This window comes from Pezoporus occidentalis, unplaced genomic scaffold (assembly GCF_034315485.1).
Source record: "Pezoporus occidentalis ecotype Australia unplaced genomic scaffold, CSIRO_AGI_Poc_V1 ctg194, whole genome shotgun sequence".
Taxonomy (NCBI): Eukaryota; Metazoa; Chordata; class Aves; order Psittaciformes; family Psittacidae; genus Pezoporus; species Pezoporus occidentalis.
The window spans coordinates 717,893-733,271 of record NW_026913791.1 but is presented as its reverse complement, the minus strand read 5'-3'; the positions used below and the strand labels follow the sequence as shown (position 1 = coordinate 733,271).

Below are 15,379 nucleotides of genomic sequence, written 5' to 3'. Positions count from 1 at the left end.
CAAAGAGCACTGGAGGCCACAATGGGCAATCAAAACGGTATTGACGGGGTTGAAACACCTTCTGGGGAAAAACACTTGCCTAGGACAAATGCAAATGCCCCCCCCCCCGCCTTTGGCTGGGATTCCAGCCTCCAGAGGGCCATCCCTTGCTTCCTGCAGATTGCAGAAGATGGCTGGACAGGCAGCTGGATGGCACACTGGGGTTTAGCAAGCTGAAGCCAGCAGAGATGAAGCCTACACACTGTTGCTGCCAATAGCAAACACCATCAGTGCAGGATGAGGGACCGCAGGCTGGGGCAGCAGCTCCCATGGAGGGATCCTCAAGGGACCAGCACAGGAGAGGGAATCACCCCAGCAGCATGTGGTTGAACAGGGTGCTTGACCACCACAGTCCCTTTGTGAGACACAGCAGGTTACTGGCACTCAGGCAGTGCTGGACAGGCACCAGCTGGCCAGGTTGGGCAAGGCGCGGAGCTGCACAGCCCGCAGGGACTGCCCAGAGGAGCAGGGCCACCCCTGGGAGGAGCAGCCAACCAGGGGGAAGATGCAGGAAGGGTTTTCAAGCGTGCAAGAGGCAGCTACAGAGAGGCAGGACACAATCTGTTCTCCATATCCCCCGGGAACAGGACAAAATCTTAAATTGCAGGGGGAAAGATCCCAGATGGATCTAAGAAAACCCATCCACCTGGCATGATAAGACTTGGGGCTTGGCTGGGGGTCCTGGTGCATCCTTAGGGATCAGCAGAAGACCCCAACAGCGACACGATCCTGAAGAGTGCCCATCACAGCAGCATACCACTGAGGCCCTGCATACTGTTCCCCAGTGCCACCAGGGGGGCAGAGCTGGGTCCCCACCTCCCCTTCTGTAGACCTGGTTGTCTGTTCCAATATGTTTATTGTCCATAAGGCAGAACTGGCACATCCAAAGGGTTACTGCAGAGCTGGAGGCTGCACACAGCTGATGCTGTCCCTAATGCCTTTGCACTCCACTCGGGGAGGCCCTGTCCCACGCTGGCAGGCTGTGATGTTCAAAGTCCCACTGGCACCACTTCAGGTCCAGAGCATGTGGAGAGCTGCAGGGCAGGCAGCTGCTGGGTCACTGCTTCCCCTCTTGCCCCAGAGCTTGAGCATTTGTGTCCGTGGATTAAGGCAGCAGTGCCCTGGCTCCTGAGAGAGCCCCTCTCCTGCCTGTTCTGCTGCAAACACTCTGCTGCTGCTTGTCCTTGGGGCCATCCCAGCATGTCCCCTAGCAGCAGGGGGCTGTGTTGGTGGCTGATGGCATGCCAGTGGGGCCAGCACAAACCGGGTGGGCAGCCAGGGAGGGGTTGGCACAGTCCTGCTGTGGCAAAGACGCTCTCAGCAAGGGGCACTGGTGTTTGGATGCTTGGCCCTGGAGAATGATGGGCAGCTCCTTGTCCCCATGCACTGTCCCAGCAGCTGGGGCCAGCGAGGCCCCTCTGTGCGGTGTCAGTGCAGCCTCACGCCTCCTCAGCAGTGGCATCAATCCCCGCGTAGGTGAAGTTCTCAAACAGGGCCATGTTCACATAGGCCTGCAGGGGAACCCCAGTCAGGAGCCAGCTGGGACAGTGTCCCCATCTACCTCCCATCCCAGCTGGCATGCTCGCCACCCCAAAAAGTGATGCTGGGGTTACCCCCATGCATAGTGGGGTCACACAGGTTCTGCTGCTGGACGTCATCCCCCCCCAAGCCCAAGGGTTGCTCCAGGATTCGGGCAAGCACTATGCAGGGTGAGTACCCCTCCTGCTGAGCTGTCACCACTCACCTTCCTAGCCTCCAGCATGCGGATGAGCTGCATGGAGATCTGGGCAAAGGGTGGGCGCTCGTAGGGGCGGTCACGCCAGCACTGCCGCATCAGCTCGTACCTGGTGGCAGAGAGCCAGTGGTGGCTCAGTGTGCATGGAGGTGGAGAGGGCAGAAAAGCTATCTGTGGGAGGTGAGGGGAAGCAGGCGGGAAACTAAAGCCCAGGAAGGGTGTTCGGGGTGTGGGACTCGAGGTCATCCCCCCGCCACAATGCAGAGGAGAACCAGGCAGGAACTACTGTGAGTTGGTGGGAGCCCCATGGGGCAGTGGGGTCAGGGGGATGTGGGGCTCTGTGCACACTTACACCTCATCGTCACAGTTGCGTGGCTTCTCCATGCGGTAGCCTTGGGGCAGCTTCTCGTAGAGCTCAGCACAAGTCATCCCGCAGTATGGCGTCCCCCCTGTGGCCAGAGACACACAACTGGCTGTGGTGGATGGTCCCTTAGGTGTCCCCTCTGGGGGTGGGGTGAGGGGGGCAGTCCTCCTCCCTGAGTGGAGGCAGGGGACACAGAAGAGCCTTACCCAAGCTGACGATCTCCCAGAGCAGGACACCAAATGACCACCTGAAAAGGCAGGAGCTGATGCTGTGGTGCCCCACTGATGGCCATAGGGCATCACCCTAAGCTCAGGGTGGAGTGGGCAGCCAGGGCTTGGGCTGAGCTGGCAGCTCCTCAGGGAGATGCATCAGCATCACTTCCAGCCTTTGCAGCACCCAGAGCAAAAGCATTGCTGCACTGACCACCCCGGAGAGGGATGGAGATGGCCACAGCCATGCCTCAGCCCCAGTGCCCCTGCATGCAGGACTTACACATCACTTTTGGTGGTGTACACGCTGTAGTTCAGGGACTCAATGGCCATCCAGCGAACTGGCAAGCGACCCTGGGGAAACAGAGGGAATGACCATCAGAGGAGGGGGGATGCCCTGTGGATGGAGGGCAGAGGTTACCCGGCCGATCCTGGCATGGTGGGTTGTTCCCACTGAAGGCAGGACTCATGGAGATGCTTTGTTCCTGCCTCACCATTGTCTTCTTCACATAGACTTCCTCCCCTCTGGAGAGGCCGAAGTCAGCAATCTTGGAGGCCAGATTTTCTCCCACCAGGATATTCCTTGCTGCCAGGTCCCTGTGAATGAACTGAAAGGGGCCAGCAGTCAGCAGGAGCCATATGCTGCCTGCTGGCCCCAGAAAAAGGATGCTCTGATGAGCTTGCTGGGGATGTACCTGCTTCTCACTCAGGTACTGCATCCCCTTGGCCACGTCTGAAGCAAACTGGAGGAGCTGCTGGGAGGTGAGGGTGGAGGCAGTGCCATGCTCCTTGGCAAAGGCTGGATCTGTCTCCAAGACTCGGCTTTTGCGGAGGAAGTCGAGGAGATTTCCGTAGGGAGCATACTCTATGGCGATGTACAGGTACCCTGGGTGACAGGAGAAGGTTGGGCTCATGGGACTCACCCCAGCAAAGAGGAATACACAGTTGGGCAGGGCCCATAGGTCTGGGAAGAGGGGAGAGGGGGACACCCCTCACCCTTGTTCTCGCAGGCACCCAGCAAGTTGATGATGTTAGGGTGATGGCCCAGTTTGCACAGCACCTCCAGCTCCCCTGCAAAGTCACGATGGTCATTCTCTGAAGCAAATTCTGGAAGCAAAGAAGAGATCGACACCTCAGTCCTACAACAAAGGCCTGAGGTGTTTGTTGTAGGACTGACAAACTCAGCCAGTTTGTCTGTCCTGCATCTCTACTGATGGCTCATGCCCCTTCACAGCCCCAGGCATGGTCCAGGATCGAGTTGCACCCTGCAGCCCTGCCATGCGCACCTTTCAGCATCTTGATGGCTGCATTCATTTTCAGGCCATCCTTTTTGATCATGGCCCTGATGACCTGCCCGAAGTTGCCCTCCCCAATCATGTCCTCAAACTTGATGTCTTCCCACTCCAGGATGGGGTAGCTGAGGGGCTCGGGCTGTGGCTTGGGCCGGCGTGTCAGGGTCAGGGTCCCCGAGTTGAACTGCAGGATAGTCTCTTCCCCCTGGCAGATGGGAGTGGGTGAGGTTAGCAGCACCGGGCACCCCTCTGCCCGCGCGGCAGTCCCGGCAGGGCAGGTGTCCTGGGCAAGGGCAGGCTCCGCACCCTCTCTGTGTGGAAGTGAGGTCTGGCTGCATCCGGACTGGAGGCTACAGAGCGTGACCTGGATCGGGCTGGGACGAGGGGAGCTGGGGACACGGTCCTGGCGGGGCAGGCAGCACTCACCGAGCCAGACTGGTACGTAAAGGTGCGGCGCCGGTGGAAAAAGTTCTTCTTGATGAGGAAAAGTGCCAGGAGGGCAAAGAGGATGGTGAGGCAGGTGACAGACACGGAGCCAACGATGGCCAGGAGCAGCTGCTGGTCTATTCCTGCCTGCTCAGTGCTCTGGCTGCCCAGGCTGGGTGGCACGCTCAGTGCTCCTGCCAAAAGGAGGGATGAAAGGTCATGGTACATGGCTGAGCCCTGTGCAGACCAAGCACCCAGCCCTCTTCCAGCACTCTGGGACCACATGAAGACACCTCTACCATATCCCAGGCTCTTGGTGCCATAGTGGCACAGGAATGAGGGTGTCACTGCCTGGTCCCAGCCACAGAACCTTCTGCTTTCTGGACCTCCAACCAGCTCTGGGTCCACCCACCAACTCCTCCCATGCCAGCTCTGTCCTGCTTCTCTAGTCCCTCACGCACCATGTCACCCTCTGGTCAAGGCAGAGCCACAGTGTGGATGCTGTGCTGTCACCATGCCACCCCTGCCCCATCAGGACTAGGAGGAGCAGGATTTCTGAAGACACCCACAGGTATTCTGGTCTTGGGGTGCTGCTTCAGTGCCAGTCTCTGAGGTGATCATGAGCACCCTGGTCACTCCTTGCTGACCCAGATGCTGAGCCCAAGCTCCAGCAGAGCTGTGAGCTCACTGCCTGCTGTACACCCTTCTCACCGTCCCCCAGGGTCTTGGCTTTCACAGGCTGGCTCCATTCCCCTGGGACATGGGAGTTGGCACGGACGCGAAACTGGTAACTGGTGCTGGCGTTGAGGCCCCCGACGATCTTGGTGGTCTCTGCGCCGCTGTCAGTGTCGATCCACTGAGGCTCACTGGTGCCCCCCACCTGCTGCAGCTCCACAATATACTTGGTGATGCCCCCGTTGGGGTACTCAGGGACCTGCCAGGAGAGCCTGACAGCTGTGTCAGACACGGATTCTGCCAAGAGCGACCGTGGTGAGGAGGGACCTGGAACAAGGCAAGGAGAGCTTCGGTCCCAGGACAGGGCTCCTGAAGCTGCATGGGCTGAATGGTGCTGTGAGGACTGGACCCTGTGCATGCCAGTGGCAACCAAAGCTGTGCCAGGTCTGAGGGACCTCCAGGGGTCTCTGCTCCCTGCTTGGAGGAGGTACAGGAGCAGGTGGAGCTGCTCTCCAGGTACAACACTGGGGCAGGACTGTACCGCAAGTGCTCCCAGCCTCAGGGACTGGCCTGTCAGGCTAGATGTCTGTGTATTGACTAGCCCTCAGGATATTTTATTTCTTCAACCCTCTCTCACACACTGTTCCCACCACCACCTCTGAGCCTCCTCCAGCCTGCCCACATCCCTAACCCCAAATCACACATGCACTGAGAGGAGAAAAACTCACATCTTCCAAGCCTGATGCCCATCAGCCCTCCCAGCATGTACCAGTGGCAGTGAGCCTTAACGAAGGAGTTACGCGCTCCCTCCTTGGCTTCCAGAAAGGTTGATCAGGCTGATGCTCCACCTTCCCTATGTGAAGGGCTGTGTGAATGTGTGTGTGTGCCCACAAGAGAGACTGCAGGTCCCCCATGGCCCAGTGACCAGCAAAATTAGCAGGCAGCAGGGTTAAAGTGAACCAAAGGGAAATATTTTTTTCATGCAAAGTATAATTATATGGAGGAACTTGTTGCTACAGGGTGTTGTAAAGGCTGCAAGTACAGACAGGTACTTGGGCAAGGGTGCAGAGGACACATCTGTTTGTGAGCATCACTCCTGATGGCCTGAATGTCATGTTCAGCTTAGGGTGTTTCTCAGCTGCTTGGTGCTGAAGCCTGTGGAGTCTAATGGGGAAATGAAGATCCAGTTTCCCCCAGGCAGCTGTTCATGCTCTATCAGAGACGGGATACAGAAGCAGCCAGACCTGGGGATGGTTGCTGTTACAATTATAACTGATTTATCATTGTAAGTCCCTGAAATAGTTCCTCATGTTCTGCTGGACTCACCTTTACTGTTGATCATGACCTTATAGAGGTCGGAGGGAGGCCCCAGGCTGGCGCAGTGGTACACCAGCACCTCCAGCCCATACTCCTTGTTGAACTCCAGGTCCCCAATGCGGGCAGAGAGCACAGAGATGGAAGTGATGTTCTTCTCAGAGACCAGCCGCTTTGCAGAGTCGAAGAGGTGAACGATGAACCCATGTGCTGGCTCATGGTTACTTGGCAATTTCCAGTTGACATGAAGTGTGTTTTTCTCCTCTATGGACCAGCCTTCGATCACAGGCTTGACTGTGGGCTCTGCAAACACAAAGGCAGCAAAACATCACTGCACATCAGCCCTGGGGCTTTGCAGTGCCTGCACCATGCAGGGTTAGGAGTAGGGTCAAGGTGAGGGAGATGGAGGCTCACCAAGGCACTCAGTCATCATGATGGCCTCGGGCCCCTTGCTGCCCTCCCCACCATCCCCTGGCCGGCTCAGCTGCACCTTGACAATGTAGGCAGTCACTGGCCGGAGGTTCATGAGGGTGATGTTCTCGCTGTTGTCAACTGTTGGCCAAGAGGACATGTCAAAGCCATGCCCATGACCCACAATCTGCCCTGCCACCAGCATCCTCCTCAGCATCCCCATGTGGGTCCCAGGATGAGCACCTCTGCCCACCCCAGATCCCCACTGGCTGGAGCAGCCACCGCCTCCCGTCCAGATCCTACCTGTGTCCCTCAGCCCCTAATGGACATACCCACAATGGATGACCATGCTGAGGTGTCATCCTTGGGCTTGTAGAGCAGCTTGATGGAGACGATAGGTCCGTCACCAGAGAAGCAGTCCACGGGTGACACCACGAGCTGGCGGCTCTGCTTGGCCAGCAGCCTCGGAGGGTTCAGGGGTGCTGGTGGCACTTGAAAGAGGGGAAGGAAGGAATGACACCAGTGGGACTGGGAGCAATGAGGAGCAGAGTGTGGGTACGTCTGCCACCTCATGGCCCTGTTTGGCTTTGTCAAGGAAGTCTTTTATCAGCACCCAAACCTGTCTGCTGGAATGGCAACACACGATAGGTGGCTCCCCGTCTAATGCGGAGCGTCTTGCATTGCCACACCGTGCTGTCAACCTCCCCCAGCAACCCCATCTTGTCCCACTCTTTCCTCACCTCGGACGTTGACCTTGACTTTCCGGCTGTCCTGGCCTCCGGTTGTGGAGACCCGGCACTCCCAGAGCCCCGTGTCTGCCTTTGTCAGGCGTCGCACCTGAAACTCGCAGGTGATCTGCCCTGACTCGATGATGGCTTTGATGAGCTGCAGTTACAGAGAGTGCCATGAGCCACCTGGTTCCCTCCACCAGCCTGAAGCTGCCCAGCAGCCCACTGGGGAGATGGAGGCTTTTGAGGGAGCCAGCAACATGGGGATGTTGGTGGGACAAGGGCATGGCAGTACCTTGAGCACAGTGCCATCAGCCTTGCGCAGCTCCACGCTGTCACTGGTGGGCAGTGGGTTGCCCGTGGCCACGCAGCTGACAATGGGCTCTGAGCCCAGGTTGAACTCCAGCTCTGATGCTAGATGGATGATTTGGGGGAAGCGGTCTGGCACAAAGAAATCAGCATTAGGGCTGGCCCCACTCCTCCCCAGGCACAAGAGAGGCTGGCACCATGGTGCCAGGGGGCTTGAACCAGATGCTGTGGTCCAGCGCTGATCCCCACCCCATGCTCCAGGTTCAGCAATGCTAATAATCCTGGGGGCCAGACTAGATGCTCCCCATGCAGTGCTCTGGTTTCCATAGGTTTAGGGGCTATTTCTGCAAGCAAGGTGGGCTGCTGCACTGGCTGGTGAGGCCAGGAGCTGATGACTCCCTCAGTCACCAGTGAGGAAGGAGCTGGAGCCCACAGGCTGTGAACAGAAACCCACCACAGCCCCATGCCAGCCTCACCTGACTTCTCACAGTGCTGCCCATGCCAGCCCGCCGGGCAGACACAGCCACTGAAGCGGTTACAGCTGCCTCCGTTCTGGCAGGCACACACCAGGGCACAGTCAGAGCCGTAGTATCCCGGGGGACAGGCTGTGGGAAGAGGAGAGCTCGCTGCTACCCCCAGCCATGGTGCAGGCAGAGACCACAGGCAGCTGGTACAGGCAGCCGCACTGCTCAGCCTGTGCCTATTTTCAGGCTGGGAGAAGTGCTGCTGCTGCTGGAGAGCAGAGCCAGGTCCCGGAGGAAGCTCGGGCTGGATAAGTGAGCAGATGGACACCCATGTACACATACCTTGGCTGCAGCGGGAGCCACTCCAGCCCGAGGCACAGGAGCAGCCGTAGGGGTCCGGCAGGCAGAAGCTGAGCCCCCTGCAGCCCTGGGCTCTCTGGCACGTCTCCTGGCAATTGCGGCCAAACTGGCCTTCCCTGCAGGCTGGAAAAACAAGTGTGGACTGCCCTTACCCACCATTCACCCCTGCACTGCCTGTGGGCTTGGGGTGCCCCAAGCCAGTGTCACCACCCTGAGCAGGCAGAGGAGCCATGTCCTGCTGAGGTGGATGGTCCAGCCCAGCTCTGGAAACGGGCACTCTGGGCAGAGGGGCACTGGGGATACACATGGAGTATCTGGCTTCAGTGCCCAGGTCTGGGGGTGCAGCAAGCCCCCCTGCATGTCCTGGCCACAGCTCCCGCTGTTGGACAGCCCAGCACTTACCTCTTTCACAGCGGGTGCCCATGAAGCCAGGAGGACAGACACATTCACCAACGTGGTCATGGCAGATGCCACCGTTCAGACAGTCGGGACAGTCCTTCTCACAGGACGGTCCCCATTTCTTTGCGGGACAGGCTGCAGAGAGAGCGGACAGGGCTCGGGGTGGCACCAGGACCCTGGTATGGCCCCACATGCCAGGGGGCCAGGGCCCTGCTCACCTCTCACGATCAGGCGGTAGAAGGCACTCCACAGAGGGCTGTCCCCCATGAACGTGGCACTGTAGACACCATTTTCACTCACGCTGACGTTGGGGAGTGTCAGGACGACGAGGTCACCCCGCACCTCGCCACGGTCTGTGGTCTGGTAGTAAGTGCCTGCAAGGGAGCAGAAGGTGACCCAGGGCTCTCCCTGCACCCCCAGGGCCAGCACCAGCCATCGGCTGGGAGCAGCCCCAGCACCTGGCCTGCTCTCGGAGCCACTTGCCATTTCTTTTCCACATAACATCTGTCTGCTTCCTCTTGAGGACCCGGGCGGAGAAGGTGGCCTGCTCTGCGATGTTCACAGACTGCGTGGCCTTCACTGGGAAGAGGTGGGCTGTGGAGAAGGAGGAGAAGCAGCCTGAGCAGTGGTCACCCCCCAGGGCACTTACACTGCAGGGCAGTGCCAGCACCCCAGGCACCCTGAAATACGGCTCTGGTGCAGGCCAGCACCCACCATACGTTCTGCTGGGACATCAATGCATGCCTCCCTGTCCACCCCATGTGGGAGCTGGGACCCCCGTGATGCTCTGCAGGGAAGGTTCTGCCTTACTGGCTCCTCCAGCCGCTGTGGGCATGACTCCAGGAAGTGGCACGTGGCACCCAGACCCCTGGCCAGCACCAGCCTGGGGTGCAATGTGGGTGGCAGCAGCCTGGGGAGGTGATGGCTGGGACAAATCCGCACAGTGCACCCCGCTTGCTGCTGTCTCTGGGGGTGCAGGGTCAGGCAGTGACAGCACGGGCAGGCGAGGGGCGGTGGAGGGAAGCAGGCATGTGGAGGGCTGCGTGTCAGCCCACAGGACCAGTGGCCCTGTCACGCCTGTTTTCCTGATTTCCCAGGTGTTGGGGCGTGCAGCAGCAGTGAGCTCCCAGCGTATTGCTGTGAGTCAGCCAGAGCTCAGCTCTGAGCACAGACGAGGCTATAAATACGTTAAGACCTGGGAAACCAAGCCCTGGGTGTGCCAGGACAGACACAAAAGAGGGCACAGGCAGGCACTGCCTCTCGGATCCTTCCGTCACGCCAGCTTGTGTACGCTAAAGCCAGCCACACCAGGCTGGAGCTAAGGCACATCCATCCCCGTGTCCCGCCTCAGTGAGGCCGAGGACTGGGAGGAAGCTGCACACGCTGCAGACACCCAGGGAAGGGCACTGCAGGTCACGCATCCCGGTAATTCCCCTCCCCACATGGAGGGATCTTTCTACCGCGGACTTTGCAGTGCCTTGCACAGGGCGCACAGATGTGGCCTGCATCCTGTCTCATTCCTTTCACTCACTGGAGCGACAGCCCTACATGTCCCCTGGGGATCCCCAGACACAGCACTTTGTCTTTACCTACACTGAATTGTATCTGTCCTCCATCACCGCTCAGCAGTGTCTGCAGCCCCCCAGAGCTCATCCATCCATCCATCTCTGCAGGCATCCTGGGGACAGCAGCTGGCATGGTCGCTTATTCAGCTGTTTGTACCCACAACCGGTGGCACAGGTCCCCACACAGCCCCCGTGCCATGCCAGTGGGGACTTCCCCGTGTGTCAAGAACCACAAATTAACTCCTATTCTTGCTCCCTTTATTTTAGTCATTTGTTTACCCATTCAAAGACCTGCCCTGCCACCCCCTGGGTGCAGAGTTGCTCCCAAAGAGCCTTTGAAAGGGAATTGTCCCAGTTTTCTCCAGGAACCCAAGCAGATAGTGTCAACTGGGTCATCCACAGCATCCTCACCACAGTCACCCACCCTGCCTCTTCCTCAGGGACCACATAACCACAAATACTGCAGTTTCTACTGATTTCCATGGTTCTGATTGGGGTTTACAGACCTGTAACTCCCTCCCCAGAGAGCTTTTAAGAGAGGCTGGTGTCCCACAAGCAGCCTTGCTGCCTGCCCTCCACTCATGCTTACAGCAAGCCTGGCCTGGCAATGCCACGCTGCTCCGTTTGGCTACTTACTGCCTGTCTCTTGCTACCAGCACTGGTGTTTTAGGCAGATTCCCAACAAGTTTCCCCTTTTCTATTGCGCACACGGATGAAAAGATAAAAGAAATTTGGGTTTCTGCAATTGTTATTCTGGGCATCTTTCTGCTCTGGATATTATAAAAAATAGTTTATTCCCAGATTTAAACCCTTCTGAGATTGCTTCTCAGGATCAATTTGGTTCACTTTACTTTGTTTTTACAGCAAAATTGCTAAAGTTTATCAACCTTCCTGTGTTCTTCTTCAAGCGTGACCTTTCAGGAGATGCCAGCTTTCCTCTAACAGCATTCCCCACCCGCTGCTTTATCACCCTAGCCTGTTTTTCTGTGTTTCAGGGCTGAACAGGAGAGATGATATATGCCAAGCCTTGTCAGGGCAGGGGGGAGGTGTCTGTACCCAGCCCTCCCTCCCCCTGCAAAGTTGTGATTTTTTTGCTTACTTTTTCCTTTTGTTTTGGGTGGGTTTTTTTTTGATCGTTGGTTTGGTTTTTTTACTTTTCTAAATTAAACAGACAACAGCAGCTTGTTTGGCACTTGCAAAAGAGACACTTTTTTGCCATCTATAACTCACAGAGGCTTGGACCCAGACCCTGACCAGCTCCTCCACAGTGCTGTTCTGGCCTGGCTATGCTGACACAGAAGCAGGGGGCTGGCTGAGATCCCTCCCACCATGGGACACCATGACATACTGATGGAGCCCCAGAGCTGTCACCTCCCTCCATGACCTATGTACAGGGACACTGGGGGTGCAGAGCCCCCTCTCGCTGCCCTGCTGCTGACCATTGCCCCTATGCTTTCTGCTGGTGCCTCTACCTCCCTCCCTCTGTGCCAGCGGCATCTCTGTGACACTCTGCTTGCCCAGACTGGCCCTGTTCCTGATAGGACCACTGTCATTTTTATGCTGAGCCTCTTGCTAAGGACACAGGCTGATTCCTGCTCCCTGGGGGATGCTTGGACCCCACCAACAGTCTCTGTTTTCCATCTTGGAGATAATAGAACTGCTTGATAAAGCTGTGTTTTAACACACTCAGGGAAACTTGTATCCCCCACCTTTCCTTCTCAGCAAAAGGTTACCTGTTTTAGACAAAACTGTCTAAAAAAGAGCTAGAAATCCTCCTAAGGCAAACACCTACCACTGAAAATTTCAGTCCTAATAGTTTTGCAACAGGAGGGCAGTGAAGGCTGGGGGCTCAGTGTGGGACAGTACTGCTCCACGTGCTATCTCTGCCACTGGCCATATGGCCCAAAATGAGAGTGGAAGACAAGAGCCCAACACTGCCCTTGGCTGTGGTGTGCCCTGGCAGTGCTGCTGTGGCATTGCGCTTGCCAAGCACCCGGAGGGCTGCTGGAGGTGCACCCCAGCACTGCCTCCTCCCTGTGAGCCTGTGGTGGGGGCTCAAGGCTGGCACAGCTCCAGTGGGCTGCCTCCCACCCTAGTTAATGATTTCCAGACCCCACCACCTCCTCCAAGGCCGCCCGACTTCCTCTTAGACCTTGCTCTGTTTCCGGCCACCGATCCCAGCCCAGCCGTCTGCCCATGCTGCTGCCCATTCCTGCGGGCCTCAGCCACCCTCCTCCAGCTGAACATCCCTCCTTTATCCACCCCACGGGTACTGGCAGACCCCAGACATAGCTTGTGGGTCACCAGGATCCCGCCACCGTGCTGGCTGGCACTGGAATTGTGAAGCATGGAGCAGGTAGCTCCCATGTGTCCCCCCAGCCTCTCACCGTTGTGGCTGTTGTGCACGTAGACGACCTGTGCCTGCTCGGTTGGGGTGCGCCCCAGGCAGTAGAGGATGCCCACGAGGTCGGCCATGGAAAAGCCCCTGGCCTGGACGTGGTTGCTGCGGTTGCGGTAGTTTTGGAAGCCGGTCTTAGGGTGCGTCATCACGATCTTGTTCTCCCGCTCGATCTGCAGGTAGCTCACGTCCCGATCCCCCATGACGCAGGACAGGTAAAAGTCAGAGTGGGACAGGCTCTGCACGTTGGCAATCAGGGTGATGTCCAGGATGGCCCCTGGGGTGGAGGAGCATGAAGGCACATTACAGCAGGACGAGGGCAAGGCCATTCAGCCCTGCCTCAGGGCCAGATCCTGTCACCCTCACAACATTCCCTTTTCAGGACATATTTGTCACCCCCAGCCCAGGACACACAGGCAGGACACAGCCAGGTTGGGTGCAGACCCATGGGGATGACACGGTGGGCATTTCTACTCTCCTTTTGGAGATTCCCATGGGCACAGCCCCCCACCATGAGCCAAGCATGCAGCAAGGATGGGTCTTGGGCCCCTCTCCTCCTACAAGCTGCCCACACACCAGCCCCATGATGGGGAGAGGCAGGCAGGGAGGGCACTGCTGGCCTCTGAGGTTTCCAAATGGCCGATCACAAAGGGATGTTCCTCCCTCTAAACCCTGCTCTGATGGTGCCTTTGAAATCCCACAGCTGCTTCATCCCACCAAGCCTCAGTGGGGCAGGGGCTGCTCCCTGGGGCAGAGTGAAAGGGGTGATTTACCTGCCAGCCATGGGAGGAGAAGCAGAAGATAAACCTGGAGTCCCATGTCCTTGGAGTGTGTCCCGAATCTGGCAGAGGTCAGAAGATCCCTGGCATGTCCCAGCCACAGGGGTCGGAGCCAGAGGCTGCAGCTGCCCTAAGGGCTCCACGTGAGCAGCAGCTCAGGACCCCTGGCTCCTGCTCGTGCCCCTCATCTTGCCTCTTCCTTGCTGCTCAGTGCCCAGGGCAGCCGGGACCACCTACACTGGGGCATAGCCTGGGCACGGCGAGGAAGATACCTTTGTCCCTGCTTGCTTGGTGGCCACCTGGTTGCTCAGGAGCAAAGCTTGGTGGCAAAGAGTCCACTGAGGTCCTCTGCCTGGTGGCAGCTCTCCCTGGGAGCAGGCACCCACCCCTCTGGGGCTAGGGCAGCGTGCTCAGGGCTTCCCAAGCCATGCTGAGGTCCCAGCCCCGCCAGGAGGTGTCCTGGGCCCCCTCCTTGCCTGCCGTGCGGAGGGTCTCATGCCCTAGTCCGCCTGGGTGGCAGCATCCCGTCCCCTCGGTGCAGCCCTGTGGCTCAGGGCTGTGGGAAGGACTCTCTGGAGCAGGGAAAGGAAAGGGGCCAAGGGGCTGTGGCTGGCGGCGGTGGCGGAGCCAAATCCTGTTTCCCATGCGGCGTTTCCTGCTCTCCACCCATTGTTCGGAGACGGCCCTGACTCCAGGAGCTGCCCTGCACGGGCTGTCCCTGGTGAGCAGCGTGCGGTGATGCTGAGGCCGTACACACCTCGTGACACCTCGGCCTCCCGCCGCCACGAGCCGGGGTGCTGAGGCACGGCCCCATCTGTGCTGTGTTGTGCTGGGGCCTGACTCACGCCTGCAGCTTTCCGTGGCGAGGACACTGTCCCAGTTGAAAGGGTCTAGGCAGAGCAGGGTGACCAAAAGCCACCAGCCTGTACAGGAGGGTGGCCACTGCCCTGGGAGAAGCCCCTCCATGTTGCAGTAAACATGTCTGGGAGGAAGCAGAAAGCAGCAGAAAGCCTGGATTTCCCCCAGCACTTTCCCATGCACAGTGCCAGCATGGGCAGTGGCACAGGCACAGCACGGTATGGCACTGCTGTCCCCTCACCCAGCCCTCCTGCCCCAGCCTCCGGCAGGCTCCAGGCACCTTGCCTGGAAAATGAATGGTAGTCCCCATGAAAACAGCATAAGCTTCACCCAGCAAACCTCCCACCGCTTCACAAATCAAACTGTTCCCACGTGAAAGCCAGGGCTGCCGAGGAGCAAGCCTCATGTTTTGGTGTGTCCCAAGCCTGTACTGTATCCGGCCAAAAATCTAAAGCACACATGGAGAGGAAGGGGAAATCCATTCATCGCTTCCGACTATTTACAGTGTGCTCCAGGGCCGCGTGGTGCCCACAGCAGCCAAAGGAGGGATGGCAGTGGGTAGGAGCTCCCCCAGAGCAGCCACATGGACACCCCATGACAGGAGGGATGGAGAGGATTCAAAAAATAGAGTGACACCAGATGCAGCTGCCCCCATTTGCCTGGAAAACTAAGCATGGTGCTTTGCCATGGGCTGTGTATGGGAGAAGGGCTCTGGGTTTGGGAGCCCCTTGGAGCACCTGAGGAACAACCATAATGCAAATGCAGAACACGAGGCCATCCTGCAGTGAGATGCGCAGGGGCTGGGCAGCCAGGCTGGTCCCTCCTGCCATTGGCACCCTCCTGGGAAGCCCGCACATCCCCATTTGCCTGGTGAACCCCAAAGTCATTTGCAAGGCTGCTGGGTCAGGGACTCATCCGTGCACTCAGTACAGCTGCAGGAAGAGGACAGATACATAAATAGATAAATGAATGATTTCTTCCCTTAGTTCACTGCCTATCACGGTCACAACAATATTGCCATCGTGCCACCACATGCTTACACGTGCAGCCCCTG

General features: G+C 58.2%; 1 protein-coding gene across 3 annotated transcripts; it reads right to left on the bottom strand.

Annotated features, from left to right (window-relative positions):
• Positions 1-875: 875 nt before the first annotated feature.
• On the bottom strand, positions 876-14,035 carry TIE1 (tyrosine kinase with immunoglobulin like and EGF like domains 1). Of its 3 annotated transcripts, none has more exons than XM_062617232.1 (23): positions 13,462-14,035; positions 12,678-12,965; positions 9,209-9,319; positions 8,944-9,099; positions 8,729-8,860; positions 8,309-8,449; positions 7,979-8,107; positions 7,489-7,634; positions 7,206-7,350; positions 6,798-6,956; positions 6,469-6,606; positions 6,067-6,357; positions 4,777-5,067; positions 3,946-4,259; positions 3,634-3,844; positions 3,344-3,454; positions 3,043-3,233; positions 2,842-2,955; positions 2,631-2,701; positions 2,345-2,385; positions 2,127-2,223; positions 1,784-1,883; positions 876-1,550 (listed from the first exon to the last, which is right to left on the bottom strand). In XM_062617232.1, exons 1-23 carry the CDS (start codon positions 13,505-13,507, stop codon positions 1,479-1,481), a joined length of 3,495 nt encoding a protein of 1,164 aa, XP_062473216.1. In that variant the 5' UTR covers positions 13,508-14,035; the 3' UTR covers positions 876-1,478. The 3 variants fall into 3 exon arrangements, with proteins under 3 accessions (XP_062473216.1, XP_062473218.1, XP_062473219.1); XM_062617234.1 differs by having other exon boundaries at positions 4,066-4,259; XM_062617235.1 differs by lacking the exon at positions 12,678-12,965.
• Between the last annotated feature and the right edge of the window lie 1,344 nt (positions 14,036-15,379).